This window comes from Notolabrus celidotus, chromosome 4, assembly GCF_009762535.1.
Source record: "Notolabrus celidotus isolate fNotCel1 chromosome 4, fNotCel1.pri, whole genome shotgun sequence".
Lineage (NCBI taxonomy): Eukaryota > Metazoa > Chordata > Actinopteri > Labriformes > Labridae > Notolabrus > Notolabrus celidotus.
This window is the reverse complement of record NC_048275.1, coordinates 31,129,529-31,140,484: the sequence shown is the minus strand read 5'-3', so window position 1 is coordinate 31,140,484 and position 10,956 is coordinate 31,129,529. Positions and strand designations below refer to the sequence as shown.

The 10,956-nt window shown below is 38.6% G+C and overlaps 1 protein-coding gene across 3 annotated transcripts; it reads right to left on the bottom strand.

Moving 5' to 3' along the window:
* Nucleotides 1-1,616: 1,616 nt before the first annotated feature.
* Nucleotides 1,617-9,113, bottom strand: LOC117811677 (ankyrin repeat domain-containing protein 1-like). Of its 3 annotated transcripts, none has more exons than XM_034682102.1 (9): nucleotides 9,007-9,113; nucleotides 8,104-8,286; nucleotides 6,767-6,895; nucleotides 6,230-6,337; nucleotides 5,948-6,046; nucleotides 5,730-5,828; nucleotides 5,522-5,620; nucleotides 5,105-5,203; nucleotides 1,617-3,473 (listed from the first exon to the last, which is right to left on the bottom strand). In XM_034682102.1, exons 1-9 carry the CDS (start codon nucleotides 9,031-9,033, stop codon nucleotides 3,381-3,383), a joined length of 936 nt encoding a protein of 311 aa, XP_034537993.1. In that variant the 5' UTR covers nucleotides 9,034-9,113; the 3' UTR covers nucleotides 1,617-3,380. The 3 variants fall into 3 exon arrangements, with proteins under 3 accessions (XP_034537993.1, XP_034537992.1, XP_034537991.1); XM_034682101.1 differs by lacking the exon at nucleotides 9,007-9,113 and having other exon boundaries at nucleotides 1,617-3,259; nucleotides 3,366-3,473; nucleotides 8,104-8,456; XM_034682100.1 differs by lacking the exon at nucleotides 9,007-9,113 and having other exon boundaries at nucleotides 8,104-8,456.
* Between the last annotated feature and the right edge of the window lie 1,843 nt (nucleotides 9,114-10,956).

Genomic DNA, 10,956 nt, shown 5'->3' with positions numbered 1-10,956 from the left:
AGATGATATGTTTCAAGTGTGATAGTTCAGATGTTTTGCAGAACTGCTCATTGCTTTATGACTCTGTGAAGAAGAATAACAGCTCTCTGATTCAACTATGCTGGACAGGAAGTCTGAAACCAAAACAAAATTAAAACATCCGGTTAATTTTCAGAAAAAAAACCCCTGTGTTATCGCTAGATTTTTTTTTTTAACTTAACTATGACAACAGATGTCATTTTGAGCAGAGCCAGGCCTGGAGTCACCAAGTCAGAGGTTTTCTGAGGACGATAAAGACAACATGGATAAATAGAGGAGTCGGATATTCGTTGATTCAGTGATTACACCGGGAAAACCTTTGAAAGTTTTCTTCTTGCTTTTTCATAGCGTTTCAGTGCACGTTGTGTTAAATTGGAGAAGATACATGTTGCCATTGATCATACAGCAATTATTACAAGAAAGAATAGAGAGGAGACGTCAACTTGACAATCCTTTAAGGCTGCAGTCATCCCTGTTGGCTTGTGCACCTTTTCCTACCACACTTTTCCCTTCCAGGCTTTCCATGTGAACAGCAAGCCTTTTCAGACATGAAAAGAAATCACTTCCCTATATGCGCCAAACACACACTTCTGGTTTTCTACATGAATACAGATACAGATACATCTAGTGACATCTCTTCACACCCTTCCTATGTGGTAGGTAGTATGTGAATACATTGGTAAACACCCAATTTATTCAAATATTTTAAAAATGTTATTATTTGTATATATTTGACTTGCCTAATGCTCATTTCTGTCATTCTTTCTTAATCTTATATTTTTAAGTATTTATATATTTATAATTGGGTTTGCTTCATGTCATATTTCTTTTAATGCTTTTAATGTTACTAACCAGAGCTCAGAGGTCTGTATGTGCTCAGCTGAGATGTGGTATCCTTCCTCTGGCATTAGAAACAGGTCGCTTCCACTCTGTTCCAGTGGAGAGAAAGTGTCCCTTGTGTGATCTGGAGGAAGATAAAAATGAAATGCATTTTTTATTCTACTGTCCATCATATCATGATCTCAGGTGCCTCCTTTTCAACAAAATATCAGAAAATTGTCCTGTTTTGTTTTCCATGCTGATGAAGATAGACTTCAGTTCCTGTTTACACACAAAGTGTTCCAGTTTGCTCAGTTTGTGTTGAATGCTGCTCAGCAGTGTAGGAGCCCACTTTATGTCTGATTTAGTTGTTGTCACTGTAAAATGTCTGAAGTGTACCACTGTGCTTTTTAATTACTTTAGGTCATTGCTGGACACGAGCAGTATTGTAACTGCTCTTCTTTCTTCTTTTTTCTTTTTCTTCTTATGCTGTTGCTTCTATTTTGTTTTGTTTTTGTTGTGTCTTGTAAGTCCATATGGGCTGGGCACCTTTTTGGTGCACGACACGATGAATAAATAAATAAACTAAACTAAAAATGAAACAAACAAAAAAACGCTTTTGTTTTAAGCTCTGTAAAGCACTTTAACTTGCTCTTTGTATGAATGGTGCTTTATGAATAAACTTGCCACCAATAAGTGCAGCACAGTTACAGATAGTCACCCCTCCCTCTGTCTTTAGCCAGGTTTGTATTTGTTGTACCATCTCAATAAAAGACAGCTCAAAGTCAAAATCAGTTTTATTGAATCAATCCATTATTCCAAGATACATCTTAAACATTAAGAAAAACATTTTTTATCACCATCTATAAATCAGGACTTGTTTCGTCAGCATCAATACTTTTCAAACATCCTCAGAACCAACAGAGACTCTTCAGCTCGTTCCCTCTCACACTTTCATGAGTATCTACGTACTGTATGTGTGCATGGGTGTAATTCTAACAGAGACAGCATTCCTGATATGTCCTCATCTGTTAGGGTCATAACATCGCACAGTTAGGGGACAGTTGACTCTTTTTTTATCTTGTCATGGGACATTTGGTCATTTTTATATGTCCCCAGAAGCTCAAATAGAGCATTACAAATTTAGCAAATCTGAAGTCATACTTTGTTGAAACATTGTCTGAATTATGCCTTATGAAGTATTACTATTTTTTACCCTTAGGTTTGAGGAAAATCAAACAGTACTTAGGTGTGTGTACATTTTCTGCAGCTGAAATATCTCTGTACACATTCTGTTAGAGCTGAATGATTCAAAAGTCAAAAAGGTCAGTTTTACAATAGCTCCGCAGCAGACAAGGTCTAATGTGACTACTTTTTCAGCAGTCTGGATCTTGTCTAGATCTTGTCCAGAGACACATGATAGAAAATAGTAGAAAAAGTGTAAATCTGCAGGTAATTTATAAAAAGTTTAAAACAAGAAGTGGAGAGATTCTTCTCAACCTGATCCAAAAACATACTTCTTCCCATCTCAAAGTTGCGATGCAAAAGACCCAAAAACTTCTACATGCCTGATTTTTTTAAGTACAGCAACACACACCATCTACAAGCAAAGGGAGAATTAGTTCCTCCCTGTTTTACAACGTTACACACTGAGATTGAAGGAAAAATGAAATAAATCAATCAATTGTGTTTTAGTTTTGATTCAGTGCGACTGTGAAGAAACAGGAAAGAGGTGATGAAGGTGATGAAAAACCAAAGCAGTATCTCCCAGTTACCTAAGTGCATAAAAGTCATAAATATATTAGCTTTAAATCGTAAAAAAAATCTTCTTATTCAACTGTAGTGTAATTCTGCACAGTCACTCAAATATTAAGTATTTAGTATTAAAATAAATCCATCAAACCCAGTAAACTGATTACTAACAGTTTTTGTGAATCAATAAATATATCATCTTCTAGATGTAGTATTGCTGACTTCAACTCAGCTTAAATTAAAAGTTAAGAAAAAGAAATACACATCCTCATACCCTCGGCCGAGACATTGTCCAGCAACATTAGGCGATCAATAAATCTATCAGTGCTAAGTCACATTATGAATACCATCCTGATCAGAGTTCACATTGTTGATCGAGAGCTCCCTACACGTCTCTCTCCACAAGAGCCATTATCTGTGTAATAACATTTCACATGAGAACTTGACACCCTGCCAAAAGGCCTGAGGTGACAGCCTGGAGAGGTGCCAGTTCAAATCCCTGAACAAGTAAAAGGTTAGTAAATCATCTTGAGATTAAGATACCTTACAGCACCAACGCGCTGTCTGAGCCGAGTTTGATTCATTTATGGAGCAGGTGTTTCCTGAGGGTTCGAGTGCTGTCAATCAACTTGTGTTGTGTGTGGTTCAGAACGCACAAGCGTGCCTGTTACTAGTAGAAAGTGTAAAATACAAGGTGTTATTTTGCTTTTCAGCAGCTTTTTCAATAAACCAGCAGGTCAAATGGCTGAATCTTGTGTTGAGTTCCTGCTTTTTACTGGAATGTGTTGGTTTCACTGGTCTGGTTTCTCCTGGCTAAAGTTGAACAGCAGGCTCTTGGCACCATTTTGCCACGAATACAGCGTCTCCATTGGTGTTTTTCCATCCTGCATTGGAGAAAAAAAACACACATAGCAAGATTTTACTAACTTAATATTGATTCTTTTGACCTCAGTAATTTTCTGGATGATTCTTGGCAAACAGTGATGGGCAAAATCAGTGAAGGCACCCTGCAATTTAGATTCTCAGAGGTTAGATTTAACTCCAACTCTACTCTAATTTGGAAAATGCTTTTGGCTAAGTTTAAGTCAGAAAACTAAAGGTTTCATTTTAATTCTGAGAGGCAGAAAAATGATGCAGACCTGCATTTAATTGCTGGTTGGGTCTCATCATTTGACATGTCTCACTGATTTATCACGCTCCTCATCAAACAATCTCTAAAGTCATCTGCTATCGTCTGACAGCATACCACTTCTAGGAGAGGCAGATACCCCTGCAAGGCTTCCTGTATAGCCAGGAGTTGGCAATAAATGTCTTCCAAAAAATGTTTGGGTTGCCATTGCTTACTGACTAAGTGAGAATGGAACTTGTACTGTGAAATGTCTGCTACTGGCGATTTGTTGGCTGCACTTGTATGCAGATGACTGTGTAGTGTCATTGACCATAGCTTAATCTCTATTTACATTCAACATATATTTGGATTAAACATAAAGATGTAGTCTGGACTTTCAACATGGGAAGTATTCTTGTATCCGTTCGTAGTGCATTTGAAGACTGAGTAGTATTGACCAATCATGTATCAGCAGGCTTTGTAAAACTCTGTGGAGAGTGAAAGCAGGCAGAACGCACACTGCTGCGATGACATTGCTGATAATGGCGCCTCTGTGAACAGATATCTGCATGCTGGGGCAGCTAACAAAATAGGCAAAATAGCCAAATAGACTCCACTCTGTTTTAATAAAGTCAATTAGCAATTTGATTTTTCAAGTACCTGAATTAATCTTTTAGGACAAACTTCACAAAGGTTGCTTATTTTCCTTACAGATCTGGATCATAAAGTTGTCATTTGGCAACACTGCTGAAGAAAGCCAGATTGAGACTTCTGTGTAATTTATAATCTACCTTTTGAACTAAAACCGACTTGAAACAGATGAACGTTAAGACACCTTTCCTGGGGAGGTAATAATCAAGAAATGACTGTTTATGTTCGCCCAAACTTTCTGAAATGCTTTTGGATGATATTACTCATACCACAAATGGAAGTTGTAACACTTGGGGTTCCAAAACCAAGATACCCCTACAGATTCCGACATGGAGAGACAGAGACTACCATCATGCGACCCACTTGGACAAGCAGAGATTGTTTCAACAAGAAAAACCCAATTAATGCTTTGCTAATGTTGTGATCTCGACATGCAGTTGGTGTGCTTTTAAATTCAGCAGACCTATTTCTGAGGGCATTGTTAGGGATTCCCATACAAGACAATGTTATCTGTATTTCATGAAGTGCCACTGGTTTCCACTTTATTTCTAAAGGAAATGAATACCTAATCTTAGGGAATGGTCATGTGGTGTGCTTTAAGTGGGTCTTTTTTAGAGGCTGTAACATGTGAACATAAGTGTGTGGAAACAGCCTTTAAAAAATCCATAGGGCATGTCTGCACTGATGGGCAGAATAAACCTGTTGCATACTAGTTCAATGTTTGGTGCATGTTTTGGGGTGTTTTAGTGGACTTACACAGTTCTTGGTGTTGAGGCTTGCCCCATACATCATCAACAGCTTGATCATCTTGAACCTGTTAATTCTCACAGCATCGTGCATGGGTGTGTCTCCGTCCTTCAGATAGAGAGAAAAAAACAAAATCAACATTTTATTCGATAATTAGGTAATTCTTTTTTTTGGCTAGAAGGATCAATTTGTGCTTCTTTCACTGTATAATTTACAACATCTGTCAGGGTGTGACATACATCAGGGAAAATGTTTTCATCATGGTTGAAATTTATGATCACAAAAAAAATACTAACAGCTCTTTCAAACTGGATAAGCTGCAGAAGTCAGTGACTTGGAAAATTTTACTGTTTTTTAATTCACAAATTATTTAGTTTGCAGAAATTTCACAACTTTATGGGGGAATTGTGTTGCTTTAGTGCTTACTCTATCTTTGGCGTTGACATCTGCTCCACAGTGAATGAGATGCTCAGCACACTCACAGTGTCCCGTCCTCACGGCCACATGGAGAGGAGTGCTTTGCAGCTGAGGAAAAGGAAGCAGTTCAGTTTCATTGATTGATGCCAAAAAGAAAAACACAAATAGAGCCTTGGGTAGCTGATGACCTAGAGCAACCCCTCAGTGTGTGACCTACCTTGTCTCTGAGGGTGAACTTGGCTCCCTGGTCGAGGAGGAGCTGCAGGGCGGGCAGGCTACCTCCTCTGCAGGCCCAGTGAAGTGCAGTAGCGTCCAGCTGAAACGCAAACCCAGCTGTCAGTTCAATACCACCAATGTATTTGTTTTTCTGTTTGCTTGTTTGTTTGTTTGTTTGTAGTGCATTTACAACAGAAAATAAAAAGAATCGTCAGTCACCTTGTCTTTTTTCTCAACAGCTGCTCCTGCCTCCAGAAGTTTTTTCATGATGTCCACATGTCCTTTAAACGAAGCTTTGTGCAGAGCTGTTCTCTGGAACTGGATCAAATAGAGAGATTCTTTTTAAATACATACTTTCTTTATGCTTTTCTTTTTAGCTTACAGACTCGGCTCCACTTTCGATGTTTTTCAAAGAAGTTTTTTTTTTTCTAACATGTCTTGGAGCATACTTAAACGTGACCATGGAAAGTTTCCACAGGCAGGCTTTGCTGTGACACTCACGTGGTCAGCTGCGTTTGGGTTTCCTCCATCACTCAGGTACTTTTCCACAACAGGCAGTTTGTTCTCCATGGCTGCTGACAGAAAAAGCTGCTCATCCACATACTCTGGCTGGAAGGTAAATAAAGAGAAGATAAAATAATGGCAGAGTAGCTAGGCTTGTTAAAGACTCAGGCTAACATTTTTGAACATAGTATTTCTCTTTTGATAAGAAAAAGTGCAGGGTTTGATTGCAAAAATTAAATTAAATTTTTCAGGTTTGGGAGATATCAAGGAATATATGTTGTGTTTTTATTTAAGAATGTTTATATAACTACTACTTGAATTTGGTGATAATGCCAGTTTCTTATATCTCAGCTCTCTGCAGGTGGCCACATGAGGGCTCTGCTGCGCTTCAAAATCTCACATTTCCTCAGAGCCACAACATAAAACTGCATCATTAGTGTATAAAAGACATTTGGGGTTGATAAATTTATGTTTCTTCCTTGAAGTGCAAAAGTTTTTGTTAAAGTAAGATATTAATTGAAAGCATAATCTCACCACAATCTCAGGCTGTGGCTCGTGTTTCTTGTGGATGGGCACCCTCCTCTCCCTCCTCCTCTTCTTCAGCTGAAGGATGTTGAACAGGTCATCCACCGTCTCCAACTTCAGCCGCCCGCTTCTATCCGTCTGACAGGACAGAAACAAGAGAGACGGCTTCAGCACACAGAAACAAAAGTAACAGAGGAAAAGTGATGTGATGAGCCGCTTCTGTTCTTCTGTTTAAGGAATACAAATCAGGGTGAACTGGCCCTAAAGACTCAACTAACGGTGCACTTCACAATTCATTGTACTATGCATGTTAATAAACAGTATTCATAATATTTTATTTTGATGGTTTGTTCAGGTGTGTCCATGTCTTAATTCTTATTTATTAATCTTCAATAAACCCCTAATGCTAGAACAAAGCTCAAAGTATCAATTATTAGGTTTAGATCTAATGTTACCCAGATAAGAGCTGCTCAGACAGATATGTTGTTCTCCCAAAAAACCACTAGGTTGCAGCATGAACCAAAAGACAAACTCAAAATTTACGTCTAAACACATTCACATACAATCATCACCTTTGTTTGTACAAGCAAATGCACTGCATGAGTTTCCTTTGACAGGTAGCATTGGTTAAAGCTCCTGTGAAGAGTTTTGAGATTTATCAAGCAGACTAAATGAATAAAATGTCCTATAAATCCATGCAGGCTTGACTTGAGCATGTGCACAGGACTGAATTTGGTAATTTACCCATCTCTTCTCCAGCCCTCACTTCTCCTCTTCTTGGGATGCAAAATATATGATACGGAGCCATGTCAGTCTATAAAATATGATGCACTGTTTTTCAGTACTTTTTGAATAAATGAGGTATACATAATAATATCTGCACATCATAAACACTGAGCCGAAGGACCAACACTGCTTTGAAAGTGATAATTGGTCCCATTGGAGCATTATTGTATTATAGTTATAATAAAAACTATATTTTTATTTCACTCAAGCAGAGTGAAATAAGTAGTAGCTTTTCTACTACTGTAGAAAAACAAATACAGGCAGTAATATGTACCAGCATCTGTGACTAACCAGAATGAGCTGGACAATGATTGATATCAACCCAAGGCCTAAAAGACTGCAACTTAATCCACATCAGACAAGAACACCGTGATAGCACTACATGCTCTTGCATCAATGCATTTTTTAAAGAAACATTGTCAGGATAGTCGGCATATCAAGCACAGCTTTTCACTTCATCGCTTTAGTTTGACTGTTTTCATTCAAATAAGTGGTAAATGAAGTATTCCTGTATGTGTTCTGATAACTACAACCACTGTTGTTGTTGTTGTTGTTCTTACATTGAGCGCAGCCACGCTAACTTCCTCCTGTTCGCTGCCGCTGTCACTCTCCTCCGACAGAGCCCCCTCCACCAGCTCGCTGTGGGACTTGCAGTCATCCTGCTTCTCTTGATTCACTGCTGCCTCGTACGCGCCCCCTTTGAAGTCCTCTGCCTCTTTGCCCTCTGCCCTCTTACCGGACACCTGAAGGGGAAGATACAGTGTTAAATACATAAGAACATAACAGATCCTTAACTGTGTTCATTTAAAGTCATGATTAGTTCTTAGTGTGAGCTCAGCAGGAGAGCGTTGGTTGCAGGTTCTCTCTGCCAAATAGTGATGCTAACAGAGGAATGTAAACACAGCACAGCTCCAACACAATAAAACACACACCACTGACCTCCTCACTGCCTGTTTGAACGTTACTGAATGACTCATGTCACCATCCAAAATGAATCACTTTACCAAACTTTGCACGACTTGGGAAGAGAAACCCCCAATGAAGACACAAAGTAAAGTAAAAGAAAATTATGGAAGTGTTCTGATTTGTAGGTAAGAAGAGTTAGGCTGTCTTAAGCTTGTTGTGGTTCATTATAAGAAGCAGTATTCATATCCGTTTTCAAAGATAGAAGAAGGTATGACTAATGAAAACAATTTTTAAAAATTGTAACATAAGTTAGACGTAAATGTAGATTATTAAAACATTTAAAAAAAAAAATGGATCTAAAGAATAAAACCCCAGAAACGTATTCTAAGCATCATGAGCAAAGTTATTGCCATGCCTTATTTTCTTGTCCTAGTATGTCAAGAACACAAATTTGAATCAAATATTTGTTGTTACAACAAATTTGAAGAACTGTATAATGGTTGAAACCAACAGTAAGTCAAATATTGTCACATATCAGAAAACCTTCTTTAACTCACCAGTTCCTCAACACTGTGCAGTCCCATTATTCTTCTTTGTATGAAGTAGTTATATAGCACTGAAGGTATCTGTAAGTAGAGTAAAGTCCACTGGTCCTCTGCTCTGATGTTCAGTGTGTCTCTTTCTGTCTGCAGCCAGAGCCTCGGCCTCTTATATCTCCACCTAACCTCTGCAGAAAAAAAAAGAGGGGCCCGTCACTCAAGTCAGATCACATTACCGCCTTCATGTGCTCATTTGGCATGCTTACTGGTACCAGCATCACCCCCACCTCACCTCCACACCCAGACCCTCCCACCATCAGCACTGCCCAGTTTGTCACCATGCAAAGACGGATTTGAGGTAGGAAGGGTCACTCTGACTCACAGGGTGACATTAAATGACACAAAAGAAGAAACAAAGTGATAAAACCTATGTATTACCTTTGTCACCCCAACTTATTTTGTACAATATGAATTTAAATAATGTGGAATGTAGAAATATACAGGGTGACATATGATATTAAACCTTGTGTTGTGAGCTCACTGTTTATCTGGTTGAGCTACAGCAGAGCAAATCAAACCACGCCAACTTTCATTAGTTGTATAGACAGTTACTGAACAACATAAGTGCACATGCAGTTTTTTTTAGATGATTTTGCCTCTATCATTGGCTCACCAAACATTTGCATAAAAAATAAGCCTCCTGGGAGACATGTGAATTCAGTTCATATGCTCTCACAGTTTGTTGATTTGAAATAAAAATCTTTAATGTCATTTCAACCCAGCAAAGTTCTGAAAAAAAATCTAGAATTTTTTGTTTTAAACAGGAGAATAAATTAGTAGCAGAGTGGGAGGTTGTGTATTGAGGTAAAATCTTTTTTAATAAACCGTGTTTCTCTACCGAGTGAATCACCTTCTCAGACATAGACCATCTTTGGCAGGGTCCCGTCATTCTGGGCTTGCGGCCACAGAAATGCAGTGATATCACTGTTAGGAGACAGGTTCATGGTGGTAAGAAATAAATAGTCACACTTGCAACCGGCGCTCCTCTCACTCACTGCACTGCAGCCAATCACAGGCCAGGGTCGAAGGTCAGCAGGATTCCTGACTGACTGACAGTCGGCAGCGGATAACGTCATATCAGGTGCTGCCTTCCTTGCTTGTAAATGTGCTCACAGTAGGCTACATTACACATCTGAGAGCGATGTACAGTACATGTTCTGACAGCGATGACACCTGACGGGATGTGACTGTCACAAGCTGCCTGAGCTGACAAATCAGAGGCCAAGGCGGGATGCAGGAAGGAAAAAAATAAATAAATATATATATATATAAAGGGATTTATTAATGTTGTAATGCTGGTTCAAAGTCAGGCTCAGATACAAAGTAATTTGAAACTTGTTGACCTTAACTTCTTTGAACACACTAACAATTACTGTAAATACAGAGAATAGTTATAAACTGTTCTTTGTGAACACAGTTCATTACTGTAAAAAATGATGCTCAAAATTAGAGTTAATTGTGTACAAAATGTAATGTTGAGGTAAGGAGTTTTATTCACTGTGTTTGGACTTTTAAATATATAGATGACTAATAACATAGTGGATAAACTATACTTCATTCTTAATGTTAGACTGAACAAGGACCCTCTGTGTCTACTGTTTGGGTTGCCAGATCCACAACTCACAAACACACATTCCAAGAGACTTTTGTGTCCTCACTTTCTGTGACATAAAAAATATATAGCTGAGTTGGATAGACCACAGACCTCCAACAATAGCCGGGTGGCACAATGTTATTTTTGACATACCTTTGGAATATCTGACATACAGATCAAAGTGTATGATCAAAGTATTCTTTTATATATGGTCCCCTTTCCTATGTTGGCCCTGGACTGGCAGCCATTGTGATGAAAGGTTTGGTAGATCACAGTTATGAAAATCTAACCAACCTGTCATAGAGTGGTAGGAA

Bases quoted from the DNA above. Each gene is read 5' to 3' on its own strand.
- LOC117811677 (XM_034682100.1), bottom strand. From the start codon at position 8,316: ATGTATTTAACACTGTATCTTCCCCTTCAGGTGTCCGGTAAGAGGGCA. The intron at 6,047-6,229 runs GTGAGTGTCACA...TATTTGATCCAG, and splicing joins ACCCAAACGCAGCTGACCAC to TTCCAGAGAACAGCTCTGCA. The intron at 3,474-5,104 runs GTAAGTCCACTA...TCTCCAATGCAG, and splicing joins GCCTCAACACCAAGAACTGT to GATGGAAAAACACCAATGGA.